General features: G+C 43.6%; 1 protein-coding gene and 1 non-coding gene across 11 annotated transcripts in view; both read left to right on the top strand.

The window, feature by feature from the left end:
- The window catches only part of PUM1 (pumilio RNA binding family member 1), a 135,342-nt gene extending 122,310 nt beyond the window's left edge, over window positions 1-13,032 (top strand). For all 10 annotated transcript variants that reach the window (XM_041764864.1, XM_041764865.1, XM_041764859.1 and 7 more), the window contains 4 exons: window positions 1,491-1,616; window positions 2,990-3,111; window positions 7,703-7,895; window positions 11,166-13,032. In XM_041764864.1, coding sequence (XP_041620798.1) covers window positions 1,491-1,616; window positions 2,990-3,111; window positions 7,703-7,895; window positions 11,166-11,297 — 573 coding nt within the window. In that variant the 3' untranslated portion in view covers window positions 11,298-13,032. The remainder of the gene's footprint in view (window positions 1-1,490; window positions 1,617-2,989; window positions 3,112-7,702; window positions 7,896-11,165) is intronic.
- Window positions 8,695-8,782, top strand: LOC121498359. Its single transcript, XR_005989739.1, has one exon. It is a non-coding gene; the product is annotated as a small nucleolar RNA SNORD103/SNORD85 (small nucleolar RNA).
- Window positions 13,033-15,531: the final 2,499 nt, after the last annotated feature.

The raw sequence follows: 15,531 nt of genomic DNA on the forward strand, positions 1-15,531 counted from the left end.
ATTCCTAGCCTAGGTGTGTACCTGATGGACGACCTACATGTGGATACTAGGAGACTATTTAGATATGTTGAAAGCAGTCTTATTCTCCTAAGAAAGACTAAATAATCTAGATATCTTTCATCAGAGGGTTAGACAGAAATTAAAGTAATAGGCTCAAGCACTTGCCCAGCAGAAGCTCCATGGTAGAAGTAAATGTTTTTGTTTTGTTTTATTTTTAAAGATTTTATTTATTTATTCATGAGAGAGGCAGAGACATAGGCAGAGGGAGAAGCAGGCTCCCTGCAAGGAGCCCGATGCGGGACTTGATCCCTGGACCCAGGATCATGCCCTGAGCTGAAAGCAGACACTCAACTGCTTAGCCATCCAGGCATCCCAGAAGTAAATACTTGAAACATAATAATGTTGAGTGAAATAAGTTAATTAGTTACAGACTGTGAGTTTTTAGCATTTTTATAAAATTGAGCAGAACCATACTTTATACTGTGGAAGTACACAGTTACACAACTACATATTAAAAACCATATAGAAAGCACTTAGTGTAAAAAAAAAAAAAAAAGAAAGCACTTAGTGTGCTGACACTTGGTTAACATCTAGTGTGGGCTGCTGTTACTATTATTCCTGTGATCCCCCCCCCTTTTTTTTTTGGTTAAGATTTATTTATTTATTTGAGAGAGAGCGCGCTTGAGTGAGCACACAGGGGAGGGCCAGAGAGAATCTTCAAGCAGACCCAGACCTGAGCCAAAACCAAGAGTCAGATGTGCAACCAGATGAGCCACCCAGGCACCCCCTATGATTATTCTTGATAACAGACTTGAGGTGCAGGTTGCTCCATATCATACTTCCTAGGAAGGCCAGAATTGGGATTGAGTGGCCCAGAGCAGAAGCCCATGTGCTTATCTTCCAGACTCAACAAACGAGGAACCTTTTCTTATTGCTGGAAACCACCCTAATTAAATTTAGCAGACTGCAATGTGGTTAGGTGAAAACTTTTGATCCTAACCCTTTGTTTTTCTGTTTTTAACACTGTCCTTGGACACTGTGGCCTCTTAACAATGGTTTTTTATGACCTTGACTAATTCTGTGTTCATTCTAGGCTTCATGGAAAAGTCCTTTTCACCTCTGAGTTTTTGTACATCGGTGCATTCCTAGGATAGTCATGAAAGGGTTTACACACATGCATACATACACTTCTTAATATTTGTAGAACGAACTCAAATGTGCCATATTTAAAATTTGGGCTTTTGAGTCAGACTAAGACATAATATCCTGGCTTTGTCAGTAACTATCTGTATGACTGGAAGGACACTGTAGAAACTTCCTGGGAGCTTCAGTTTTCTCTTCCATATGCTGAGAATAATCCTCACTCTCTCTCACTCTTGCTCTCTGAGTCTTTGGGAAGATTTAATGGAACAATGTATATGAACAACACCAAGGCATTGAAAGTGACAACTGTCATTTTTGGCTTTGTTATTTGTGTTCATCTGCCCTAGGTATTTGCTTTGTCCACGCATCCTTATGGCTGCCGAGTGATTCAGAGGATCCTGGAGCACTGTCTCCCTGACCAGACACTCCCTATTTTAGAGGAGCTTCACCAGCACACAGAGCAACTTGTACAGGTAGTGGAGTTGCTAGTAGAGTAACTGCAAACACCTGTGGGCTCATGCAGGCCCAGAGCTTGTGTGTTTTCTCAGCACGGGTATCCATCCGTTCCAGAAGAGTTAATACTAATGTGTTTAAAATGCCCATTGAAGCTTTGGGGCAAGTTTTTGTTTATCATCCTGGTTTGTGCTTTATTAATACGGGTGATGAAGAGAGCCTGGGGCCTTGGAGTGAAGAGCACTGCTTGCTAGCTTTTTGTTGACTGGCTAGTGGTGTCACCTTAGGTGTAGGCCATTTTATCTCTGGGTCTTAACTTCATCATTTCAGATGAACTAAGTGGGTAAGGTTGACATCTTTTTAGCTAATACTTTCTTTTGCTTCTGCCTCTAAAAATTTCTTCCAACATCACAGTAACCACTAGAACACTTTCTACATGTAGTATTATTGTACTGAAGCAGCATTTTTGTTAGAATTTATTGTATGTTTTAGTGGAAGATGTGAGGTTATAAATGTATTAAATCTCATTGGAGAAAAATATTGGAAGTGCAGAAATTAGCAACAAAAGAAATCATCCATAATCCTGTCATCCAGAAGCAAACACATTTGGCCTTTGCACTTGTGTTTAATAGTATTATTTGAACATTCTTAATTTTTTCAATCTTACAAATAAATATTTTTGCCTCTTTATACACATGTATTCTCTCAAAGTACCTTTTTTTTTTTTTTAAGATTTGTTTATTTATTCATGAGAAAGAGAGGCAGAGACATAAGCAGAGAGAGAAGCAGACTTCCTGCAGGGACCCCGATGTCGGACTCAGTCCCAGGACCCAGGATCTCATGTCCTGAGCCAAAGGCCGATGCTCAACACTGAGCCACATAGACATCCCTCTCTCAAAGTACCTTTAACTTTAGATGACTTAGTGTATCTATTGAATGCTTGTGATGTTATTTAATGTATTGTCTGTTTTGTTGGACATAAACATTGTTTCACATTTTTCTTAGAGATTACATTTCTGTTTGAGAGAAGAATAGCTCTTTATTTGTACCTATTTCCTGTTTCTTTTCTTGTTTTTTTTTTCTTTTGTTTTTAAAGCGAGAGGAGGGCCTACTCTATTGTGTCTAATAGTTTATGAAGAAACCAACTAGGAACCTTTGGGCATAAATATGTACAGAAATGTTCCATCATCTGGTAATATGTTCCTCTTTTGTAATGATAAGGGAAAAAATTGTCACTCCCTATCTGTTTTTAAAATTCCTAGGTATTCATTAGTATTCAGGTAAGCTGTCATGGTGTACTAGGAAGGTAGGTAGGTTTTGATTAGATATAAGATTTAGATAATCCACAGAACTCATTTTTACATAAAGTTTATTTCTGTTGTTTCTCAAACAGGATCAGTATGGAAATTATGTGATTCAGCACGTATTGGAGCATGGCCGTCCTGAGGACAAAAGTAAAATTGTAGCAGAAATCCGAGGCAATGTGCTTGTATTGAGTCAGCACAAATTTGCAAGGTGTGTGCCTTCAATCACGTGGACTCCCATTTTCCAGAAGAGACGATAAAATAGTATTTCAGGTCTTGAGAGAAAGAATGAGTTTTCATTCTCCTCTTTTTTTAAATGTTTATTTTTCTCAAAGTATACACAGCTTAAAAAGTCAAATGGTTCTACTATAAAGTATCTAACAAGGCAGGTCCCTTAAATGCCTCCTCACTCCACTTTGTAATCTGGGAAGTATGTTGTTGCTAAAGAACTTAAATCTTGTACTTTGGTGAACTGGACACAACTTACTTGTTCGGAATTGTGAAATGTTCTTTACTCAGTTTCCACTCCAGTGCCAAAAGTAAGAGATAGTGTGCCATATCTACGTATATAGTAATATTTCTTGGAGTCTCTTTTCTAGTCTTCATATTGTGCTAGGTCAAGAATAAAATGAACCAGTTATCCCAGATTGTGAAAGATGTTTTTGGTGACTTATGATTAGCAATGGTTGGAGAAGAAATTGATGGCCTTTCCAAGGCATTAGCAATATGGCCTTTCTAAGTGGGATGTATGTACCCTACAGCATACAATATAGTAATTTGCATTGTGGGGACTATTTGGGGGATATTGGGAATATCTCTGGTTTTTTGGATAGATTACAAAGCAGGCATGACTACCTTGATATTTTTAAATTGTTCATCTCTTAAGTTTTGAAATTTTGTAACGTTGCAGCATGGAAAAGAGAGAAAAGAAAAACCCTCATATCATAGGTCCAGTGTCTCAGCAGCCTGACTATATCAGGATCTCTGTGACCTTGTCTTGCCTTTTTTTGACATTTGGCAGGACTAGGGAAGTCGGGGCAAAATCTCTTAGAACTCTTCCTTGGGTCACTGTCCTCTGTTTACTTTTTTCTTTCTTTTCTAGTGTATTTACTGTCTCACTCTCGGGTGTAAGTATTAATATTACAACAGACTTGCAATCTGGTAATGAACGAGTAGCTATTTTGGGACTAATCCTCACACAGATAACAACTAAAAATTGTGGACAAAATGCCAAAAACCTTCCTGAAGGCATTAAGCTACTAGAGAGTGGCCAGGAATAGGTAGATACCAGAAGGGGTTGGAGGAGAGGGGAAGACTTGTTGATACTTGGAAGGGGTAATTGCACTGACTGGGGGACTCTTCCCTTCTCACCCTCCTCCATCCCTTTTGATTTTTCTTTTTGTATTGTGTCGAGATATAATTGACAAATACCATTGTGTAAGTTTGAGGTGTGTAACATTTTGGTTTTATATATTGCAATATGATTACTACAGTAGTGTTAGCTAAATACTCTTATCATCTTCTATAATTACCATTTCTTGTTTGTCTTAGAACACCTAAGATCTAGTGTCTTAACTTTTTATAATACAGTATTGTTGACTGTAATCAGGAAATTTCCGAGTTTTAATTGGCTTTTTGCCTGTAGGCAGTTCCCATTCTGTTCCATGCTGGGCTTCTAAAGTTCGGATGGATAAAAAATATTTCCAGTGTTTCCAGAAGGCAGTTAGGGACAACCATGGCAGTGGGAGTGACAGAGTGATGGTAGAAATCCTGGAAAGGAAGAGAACCAGGGAAGGAGAGGCCCACATGTAAACTTCCCAAATGCCTGCTTGGCTCTTAAACCATGTTTGCATGGGAAGAATTTGAGGCGGCCCAGCTGAGGGTGAGAGAAATGAGTCCTCTCATATGGGAGAAGCTTAGAGTTTGAGTTCAGCCAAGTCATCTGCACTAAATGAAGGAGTTGGGGAAGTAATATCTTTGGGGGAATGTAATAAAACTCACGCTCTACTGTGTGTGTCATTTATTATGTCTAAAAAGCAGGAAGATGTGATATGGCCTATAGTCAAGAAAAAACAGAACAAGAAAGAAAAAAGTCCAGCTAGTTCCAGACCACCCAGATATTGGCATTAGCAGAGAAGGTTTATAAAGCCCCTATTTTAATTACAATCAGAGATGTAAAGGAAGATATTATCCTAATGAATGAAAAGATAAGTTAGTAGAGAATTAGTTTTATTATAAAATGAACAAAATGGAAATTTTAGAATAGAAAAATAAATCCTCTGAAGTAGAATTCACTGTGTGTCCATAGCAACAGCCGATTAGAGATAACAGAAGAGCTGATACACTTGGAAATAGATCAATAGAAATAAAACAATAAAATAGTAACTTTCTAACAGTTTTAATGGTGACCCCACCCCCCAAAGTAAAACTGTCATTGACTTTGCATGCACAGGCACACGCATGCATACACGTATAAATGAAACGGCATTGTCCATGATTAATTGTGATACTTACTGTTCCATTTTTTTTTTTTTTTTTAAAAGAGAAAGCTGGTCACAAATCACTAAATTGATCTCACCACCCACAAATGGGCTGGGAACTATAGTTTCAGAATGCCTAGAATAAACTTTAAAGACTGCAACACTATCGATCATGTGTTAAGGTGGAAGTCTTTGGCCAAGTGGGATCCCATGGTGTAGCTGATTTACCTGCTTGCTTTCTTGGAAGACAGGTCAGTGTTGAGGATTGAGTCCTGTACCCAGAAGAATGAGTGTCCTGTCCCCAATCCAGTTTAGTAGGAATTCCTCTTTTAATCCTGACCAATTTCTGGGGGGAAGCAGGCCTGAAATGGATGAAGATACAGTCCAACCAAGTAGTCCTGAAAAGTGATGAGTCCTTTGCCAGAATATTTGGAGATCATGACTGGCTTTGTAAAGCTCTCTGAATGGGATTAGTAATCTTAACTCCCTTTTTTTTGTTAAGGGAGAAGCCAGTGGCTATTAGTAGATTCACTTCCAGAGTGCCATACTTTGAGATCACACTAGAGTAGTACTGTATAGTAGTTGCATAGTGCTGTAGAAGGAAGGTGGGTAAAAAAAAAATTTTCTGTGATGATGTGTCAGAGGGAGAGGCTGTTGTCTTAATTAGACTTGATTGGTTAGCTCACTAGACTTGACAGACATTGTGTATTTTAAGAAAGGTTGAAGAAAAGACGAATAGGATGGGAGTTCTTGACATTTTAGCTTGAGGATTTTGTTTCCTTTTTCTTTTTAAAGATTTTATTTGAGAGAAAGAGAAAGTGTGCATGCATAGGGATGGGGAGGGGCAAAGGGATAGAGAGAATCCCAAGCAGACTTTGAGTTGAGTACAAGGCCTGATCCCATGACCCCAAGATCACAGCCTGAGCCAAAACCAAGAGCCACCCAGGTGCCCTTGGAATTTTGTTTTCTAAATAAAGCATATATATAAACTCAGTGTGCAAAATGAGATACCACTGAAAACTCCATGGAACAGCACCCCCTTATGGTGTAAGGACTTGTGGAATGGGGAATTTTTCTGGTGATAGTTACTGGACTATTCAGATAATCCAGAGGGCTGGCCCCTCGAAGGAGTAAGACCGAGTCCCCCTGCCTTAAGGGACTTTGGAAGTAGGTATACATCTCCTTTTTCAGTCTCTGAAGGCAAAATTAAGACAAATAAGTGATATTTTAGGGGAGAGCACATTTGCTTCAGTATGTAAAGAGGGCTTTATAGAGCCATTCACCCATGTGGTAGGTTGCCCTAGAAAGTTATTACTTCCAGCTTATGAGAGTGGTCATCTTTCAGGACTGTCACAGAAGAGCTTCCTGCATTAACTAGATCTGGACTCTTTTAAGTTGCTTTTCAGTGTTAGTATTCTGTGATCCAGAGCAGCTCTTCCCCTAACCATGAACTCTCTGCAAAACCTTCAGTTGCACACTGACCCACCAAATGTCCTCTTTGCCATGTATTGGCTCCAGCAGTACAAATATGAATAATACCTATTGTTCTTTGACATCACACAACTTCCTCATACCCAGAGAGCCACAGATGCATAGTAGTGTTGGTTTTTAAAAACAAACATTAATGAGATCAGTCAGGCCTCAATGGTAAGTACCCATTCGCACATCTGTGTGTAATTTAATCACTCTCTCTGGCCCCTCTAGATTTAGTGTAGGCACATTCCTGTTTTCCTTTCCCAAGACGATGTGTTTGTGAAATGTTTAGAAATGCCGGCAAACTGATAGGGTCGTTCTTAGACTCTGAAGAGGCAGCATGAGGCTGTTGGATGAGTGCTATGGTTCCCACTTATGCCGTCCTTGACTAAGTCTGCAGGGCCTTCTCTCTTAGTTGCCACGGTCTGTGGTTGACACTAGACATAGAGACATAAGGAAGATTTGTTCTTGACATCAGTACACTCAGAAAGGAGAGAATTCATGGGTTTTGGTTGTGTTGAAATTATAATTGTTAACAAATGCAGCTTTGAAGCAGTCATGTGAGCCTTGTATGTGAGTCCCTTCACTTACCTGGGCTTGTTCCCCTCACCTGTGAGAGGGTTGGTCCTGGCATTCTCCCAAGACCTGGTCTCAGCCATGGCTCACATTGGCAGCCATGGGTGGCAAAGGGAGACTCTCATAGAGCCAGGTAGTTGGTGAATCGATCTTCCAAAAGTGTCCAGCTCTCTTTCACTTCTGACTGTGAGGTCAGGGCAGAAGCCAGGCAAGCACAGCCTACCAACCAAGGTCTTTGTTCTAAGAGTTGTCCCTGAATTTGTCTCATTACAGCAACGTTGTGGAGAAGTGTGTCACTCATGCGTCCCGCACAGAGCGTGCTGTGCTTATCGACGAGGTATGCACCATGAATGACGGTCCCCACAGTGCCTTATACACCATGATGAAGGACCAGTATGCCAACTACGTGGTCCAGAAGATGATCGATGTGGCGGAGCCAGCCCAGCGCAAGATCGTCATGCATAAGGTGGGCTGGCCAGGGTGGGCAGATATCACTTAGAGTTTGAGGCCTGACGTTCTTAACATTTCTAAAAGGCAAATGAAGGTAGACATCTTCTTTTTGTAGTTTGTCACTGGACAGTGTCTCATACTGTACTCCTATTTCCTTTTATCTAGAGTGACCATTGTCTCCATGTTTCAGTAGCTCACTGGTGCAAAAGAGTCTTAAACTCCATTTTTGTGAGGGATTTCCCTCTGTGATCCACAGGGTATGCTTCTACTCCTCTGCTCCTAGGAGACCAGCTTTTCAGTCCAACAGATCAGCCTGCTTCCCTTGTTTCCTTTTCTCACTCTTTCCTCTTATTTACTCTACCACCTTTCACTGATATATCCACCCGGTGCCCACTTTGTGCCAGGCATCAGCACAGAAATGATGGAGCCTGGTCCCAGCCCAGAGCACAGTATGGGGAAGAGCGGTGGTGAGCACATGAGCACACGTGCACGAGGCTTCGAGGGAGGGAAAGTCCAGGCTGAGGAGGAGTAAAGAGAAAAGGGACAGAAGTCTGAACTGTTAGGTGTTGGCGGTGGGGGTGGGGTGGAGTGGGGGGTGGGGTCAGGGTGCTGAGCTGAAAGCACCTGAAGCAGCCGCTGGGTTCTGGAACAGTTGCAGAGTTGGTCCAGCCAGCCCCATATAGCCCCCATGGCTTGGGAGGCAAAACACACCCGCAGGCAGGCATGCTGCAGCTGTGTTCATGCCTCTAACCTGAACCCTCGGCCTTTGGGCTCTGGACTCACCCTGCCCTTCTCAGTGGAGGTGTTGGCCACTGTCTGGCAATGATGAGCCACTTGCCCTCACTGAGAACAAAGTTCGGTAATGAGAATCTTTGTTATGGACTCAAAAAGTTCTGAGCCAGACAAGGTACCCGCCGTCTCCAGTTCAAAACACAGCCTGACACAGTGAAGCACCTCAGTGGTGTTGGCAATGGCGACTGAAGGCTGGGGGAGTCCAGAGGCCCAGAGGCCTTCCGGCTGTCAGGCTTCTGGATATGCGCATCAGGCAGCAACCATCTTGGAAACATACAGAAGTTTTAAGTATGTCCATTCATTCATTCATTCATTCATTCACTTGACAGATACTGGTGTGTGTACTTAGATAAGCCCTCCTGTCAGCAGGGCGCTGGTACTTGTGAATATGACAGTACTGTGTATAGATCGTGGCAGTGATATTGAGGAAATATTGGGGAGGACCGTGTGAAAATGTGTCAGGGACTCTTCTGATGTGGGGGTACGGAGAAGGCTCCCAAAGAGAGTGACATTTGAAATATTTTTTTTTAAATTTTTATTTATTTATGATAGTCACAGAGAGATAGAGAGAGGCAGAGACACAGGCAGAGGGAGAAGCAGGCTCCATGCACCGGGAGCCCGATGTGGGATTCGATCCCGGGTCTCCAGGATCGCGCCCTGGGCCAAAGGCAGGCGCCAAACCGCTGCGCCACCCAGGGATCCCGAGAGTGACATTTGAATAAAGCTCTGAACCTCTCCAGGCAGAGGGGACCTCGTATACAAAGGCTTGGAAGCAGGAGACAAGACTGTGTGTTTGAAGAAGTAAAGTATGTACAGTAGGGCAGGCCTGTGGTGCACATAATTGTCCTGGCTGGTGAGTAATTTAGAGGAGAGGAAGCAGTGAGGAGGCTGGATGGTAAAGCCAAGAGGTGTGACGGCTTTGGGGTTGAAGACAAGTAGACAGAATGGGGGTTGGCAAGTTGGCTGATGGAGGGAGTTAAAAGAAGAAGAGTCCCATGGATCCAGAAAACTAAAGAGTTTTCTAGCTTTCGCCGCTAGGGAGTGTCCTTTTTTAACAAGAGGTGACAGTGGAGCAGGTTGATTACTTTCCACCTCCTACCAAATCAAGTAAAAAATGGTCAACCACAGTGTACACATATGTGCACAAGAGTCGTTAGTTTCTTGGAAAGGAGAAGGATAAAAGTTCTGTGGCCGGACTTAGTAGCCAACCAGTCCCGGGGACAGAGAGATGAAAGAATTGAATGTGAATGTCATTAATGTTTCTAAAAGGAGAGCCACCAAAAAGCAAGGAGGTCCTGAAGCTCTTGTCCTACTGTCAGCAAAACAGCCATGTCTATAGTTATCACTACAGCCCAAATGAAAGTGTAGCAGTATCTCATGCTCTTTTTACAGAGGCAGTGAGGCGAGTGCTCTGGGTCACACAGCTCAGAATTGGACCCAGGGCTGTTAATGGTTCCCCACATGGGCTTGAAGGTGAGAACGCAGTAGCTGCTGTGGTCCATGTCCTGTGGCACAGCAAATGGTGTCTGGAGCTACTCGACACTTCCTTGCTTTGACGACCTGGCCAACCAGACAGAAATGGTGGCCTGCATGCAGCTATCAATGTGGAGAGTGTCCATCTACCCTGGTGTAGGTGTCCAGTGTGTTTGAGTGTGCAAGTGCACATCAGGATGGAGTAGCAGGCTGGTAAAGGGTGGTCCTTCACTGTTTGTGGAACTGTCGGTGGCTAAGCCAGTGATTGTAAAGGTGGCGTGCTCCACGCTGTAACCAGGGCACATAGAAAACTCCATGAAAAAAAAAAAAAAAGAAAAAAAAAGAAAACTCCATGAGCTCCCGGCAGAGGAAGGCTGGCTACGGTGAGGGGCCAGACTGGCACCGTGGGCAGAACAATCACTGTTGCAGGGCCAGACACCTGTCCCTTATTAGCCATCTGGCCTGGGATGTGCCACTTAAGCAATGTGCCTTTGGGTTTCATCAATAAAATGGGGACAATTAACACCTGTCGTATGAGGCTTAAATGATCAGTGCCTGGCCCACACTAGTCATGTTTATAGTTGTCATTAGTAGTTTTCTGGGATCCTCTGTGTCAGGTGGTATACTCAGGGTTCATGTTGCCCAGAAGAGAACACACACCACCCCCTGCTGCTAAAGGGAGCCAGGTGCCTTGAGTGGGGCCAGAGGGGCTGGAAGCAGGCCTCAGAGGGTGCCCTGCAGCAGTGGTGTGGTTGTCAGGATGCATGTGTTCTGGATTCTGACCTGGAAGTAGTCTGTGGCCAGCTGCCTCCAGAGCCCTCGTGTCCCCGGTCAGTACCCAGGAGCTCCTCCCTCGCCTGCTCAGATGGGTCCCTGTAGTACTAGAGTTGTGGTGCTTTGACAGAACCAGGGGAAGATGTTGCCTCATGAACTCACATGCACAGTTCGGTGCCTGGGAGCATAGCAGGAGCCCACAAGTGGTTTGCAGGCCAGAGTAACGCCAGCTGTGCTTCCTCCCCAGATCCGGCCCCACATCGCGACTCTCCGCAAATACACCTATGGCAAGCACATTTTGGCCAAGCTGGAGAAATACTACATGAAGAATGGCGTTGACTTAGGGCCCATCTGTGGCCCCCCTAATGGTATTATCTGAGGTAGTGTCACCCTGTCCCCTCATTCCCACTGACCTCACTGGCCCACTGGCAAATCCAACCAGCAACCAGAAATGTTCTAGTATAGAAGATGAAATGGGTAAATGGTTGCTCCAGGATTACCTGCTCCTCCAAAAAAAGGAATCAAATCCACAAGTGGAAAAGCCTTTGTAAATTTGTTTAATTTTATTACGCATAACATGTACTAATTATTTTTTTTAATTGACTAATTGCCCTGTTGTTTTACTGGTGTATAGGATACTTGTACATAGGTAACCAATGTACATGGGAGGCCACATATTTTGTTCAATGTTGTATCTATATTACACACGTGTGGAAACTTTCAGGGTGGTTGGTTTAACAAAAAAAGTTTAAAAAAAAAGAAAAAAAAAGGTTTTTAACCCATTTTGCCTTGCTGGCAAGTTTTGCAAATAGCTCTTCCCCACCTCCTCATTTTAGTAAAAAACAAAAACAAACAAAAAAACCTGAGAAATTTGAATTTTGTTAAATGACCCCAAACTGGCATTTAACACTGTTTATAAAACATATATATATATACATATATATATATATATAATGAAAATTGTTTTAGAGTTGCTAAAGCTTCAGTTTATGACATTAAGTTTATGAAACTTTGAAAAATTGCCTTTTTTGGAGACAATATATTATGCTGAAGAAGATGTGTAGTCTGTTTTGTGAGGAGGAGATGTGAGCTCCTAGGATGTCTTTCAAGGCCGGGCGGGTGTATTTGTTTACTGCCTACTGGATTTTTTTCTGTTAACATTGAAAGGCAAAATCTGATTATTTAGCATGAGAAAAAAAAAATCCAACTCTGCTTTTGGTCTTGCTTCTATAAATATATAGTGTATACTTGGTGTAGACTTTGCATATATACAAATTTGTAGTATTTTCTTGTTTTGATGTCTAATCTGTATCTATAATGTACCCTAGTAGTCGAACATACTTTTGATTGTACAATTGTACATTTGTATACCTGTAATGTAAATGTGGAGAAGTTTGAATCAACATAAACACGTTTTTTGGTAAGAAAAGAGAATTAGCCAGCCCTGTGCATTCAGTGTATATTCACACCTTTTATGGTCGTAGCATATAGTGTTGTATATTGTAAATTGTAATTTCAACCAGAAGTAAATTTTTTTTCTTTTGAAGGAATAAATGTTCTTTATACAGCCTAGTTAAATGTTTAAAAAGGAAAAAAATAGCTTGGTTTTATTTGTCACCTAGTCCCACAGTAGCAAGATCCTTTCTAAATGTTATTCAAGATGATTCAGTTCACACTAGTGTTTTTTTTTTTTTAATCCTAAAAAAGTAATGTTTTGCTTATTTTGTGACAGTCATAAGGACGTGCAAAGTTCAGCCCCGCCCTAGCTTTCCTTACAATCAGAGCCCCTCTCACCTTGTAAAGTGTGAATTGCCCTTCCTTTTTGTACAGAAGATGAACTGTATTTTGCATTTTGTCTACTTGTAAGTGAATGTAACATACTGTCAATTTTCCTTGTTTGAATATAGAATTGTAACACTACACGGTGTACATTTCCAGAGCCTTGTGTATATTTCCAATGAACTTTTTTGCAAGCACACTTGTAACCATATGTGTATAATTAACAAACCTGTGTATGCTTATGCCTGGGCAACTATTTTTTGTAACTCTTGTGTAGATTGTCTCTAAACAATGTGTGATCTTTATTTTGAAAAATACAGAACTTTGGAATCTGAGTCTGTGCCTCTATTTTCACTCCCCCTCCCCCTGAATATTAGCGCTCCAGTGTAGCCCTTTTCTTCTTTGTACCCTTTTTCCTGCTTGCTGGGGTTTCTGTTTACAGGAGGGTGGGGATGCAATTGGAATATGGCCAGTGTGGCAGACCCATAACTCTGGAGTCCATTTTGACCCAAAGACTTTGGATTTAGCCTGCCTAGTACTTTCAAAAGCAAGATCGTTCGTCCAGATTTCCAACTTCTATGGAAAATCAGGGTATCCGCCTCCCTGGGCCCAGAGCCTGACTATCAGTCACAGGGAACATCCTGGAAAAGCTGGTGCCCTGCGGTGGGACCCAGTTACAATGCTCTTCATTCACTCTTTCTGGCCTTTTCCACATCATGAGCCTGGGGTCTAGATTCAAATCCAGTGGGCCGCTAACTTTTTGAGGTGGGCGGCAGCTAAGGCCTCTCTGGCCGTCTGGTCTGTTTTAGCCTCCCCTTCGCGAGGCCCCTTCCCTTTCCTCCTCTGGCACATCCATGTTCACTCACGGAGGCTGGCCCAGGAGCCTAGCTTGCTCATCTGGCTCATCCCCCTCAGACTGGGGACCCCTTCCCTCTTGTGGTTACCGGAGGCTCTTGCTCACAGAGGTGGGCCTGCCACCTGTGCCTGAGGATGCTCATCCTCCTTTCACCACCTTTACGCCATTAAGACTGGTTGGTATTGGCAGCTACGGGACAGCTTGGCCAGGGAGGCCAGGTGGGAGCCTGTACTACCTAATGTCTGCAGGTGGAGCCCTGGGCCAGTCGCAGAAAGAACTTGGCATCATCTCCCTCTCAAAGGTAAGGGACTGTCGCCAGGGAAAAGGAAGCTGAGCTCAGGTTTTGAGTCCAGGACCTGATTGTGCAGCAGTAGCTGAAATCAGAACCTTCCTGAGGCTTCTGATAGTCCACATGGGCCCTCCAGAGCTGAGCACTAGAGGGACATCACCATCTGTCACTGCCTGGGCAACTCTGGAATCAAGTTCAAATAGGAGTCCCTGCACTCTCTGTGCCTGTGGGGGTCACCTCATCTTTCACCAAATTCCTCCCTGGGAATGGAAGGTGCTAGTACGTATGTGTGTAGTAGTCCCCGTGCCTTGGAAGGTGAGGGCTATGACATGGTCCCGTTTACTGGACCCTCGCAGGGTGGTGTGCGAAGCGAGAGGCCTGAATTTCTTTCCCCTGTCTGTCTTTGTGACCTTGGGTGAGCAACATGACGAGTTCGAGCCCCCATCTTCCTCTTTCATGAGATTGGAAGAACACCTGGAGCGGTGTGAGCGGGAACTGTTAGACGTATTGTCCCAGGCATTTGCTCCCGTGTGGCTTTTCTTCTTTCCACCTGGACCACTTAGGTCCATACTCTGCGTTTTTTCCCCTCTCCTTTTCATTCTTAGCATTTAGTGACATGTTTTATCTTGGTGGGTGTTTTTAAGTGGCAGCAAGCACAGTGCTAGGTTGGAAGTGTGATAGCCGCCCCCTTCCCACCACCTCTTGTTCAAGCCCGTGTCTTTGAGGCCTGGGGAGGTGTTTCAGACAAACAGGAGGTGTCATCGCCTTTATCCCGGGTCATCTCTTGAGGTTGGTTGTGAGAATTAAGTGAAATTACACCGTTGAGCATCGTGCCCGGCACATGGGTATAATGAATGGCTGCTATGGATCATGTTTGACCTTTGCACCTGGGTTTTGGGGAAGCCGACAACCCCTGTCCTCACGTAAAGAAGCTTACGTAAAGTCCTTTGCTGTGAACCAGCTCTGTTAGTTGCTCACACCAGTCCTGTGAGGAATGGGGTTGCTCCATCTCAGGGGAGCAGCTCTGGGATCTGAGGCAAGTGTGTCTGGATCGGACCAACTGGGGCCTGACGAGGGGGTGGGGCAGGACAGGGTTGGGGTTCAACCCAGTTCCCCACCGCAGTTCACCACTGACCGGTTCTGCTCCAGGATATGGTATCCTGGGCCTCCACCAGCTAGAGACCTATGTTCTTGGGTTTCTCTGCCAGAGTCCCTCCAACACACAGTTTATGTAATGAATGGCCTTTTTACCTGGTTGCGGAGCTTTACAGTTTCCAGAGGGCATTCATATTTGTGATTCCTAGATCCTCATGGAAGCCTTGGGGGGTAAAGGCTGCATAGTATAGACTTAGCCCATTTTACAGATGAAGAATTTGAGATTCCAGCCATACAGTGAATGAGTCAATAACCAAGTAAGGATTTTATCTGAAGTTTCCTGACCCCAAGTCCAGGGCTCCATCCGTGCTATCCCGCTCCTGCCACCTCCCTGTAGCTCCAGGAATAGCTGTCTCTCTCTTTCCCTGGCTCGCAGTTGTCTTTCAGAAGGGCGAGGTGCTGGAGAAGGAAACATTTTGGGAGAGGAAACGGGGGACTTCATGTAGTTACCAGCTGTGGCCACACGAGGGTGCTGTTGCCTAAAGAAAGAATTATAGAGGTCAAAGGGCTCTGGGCTCCAAGGTCAGGGCTGGG

The sequence above is a fragment of the Vulpes lagopus genome, chromosome 8 (genome assembly GCF_018345385.1).
Source record: "Vulpes lagopus strain Blue_001 chromosome 8, ASM1834538v1, whole genome shotgun sequence".
Classification (NCBI taxonomy): domain Eukaryota; kingdom Metazoa; phylum Chordata; class Mammalia; order Carnivora; family Canidae; genus Vulpes; species Vulpes lagopus.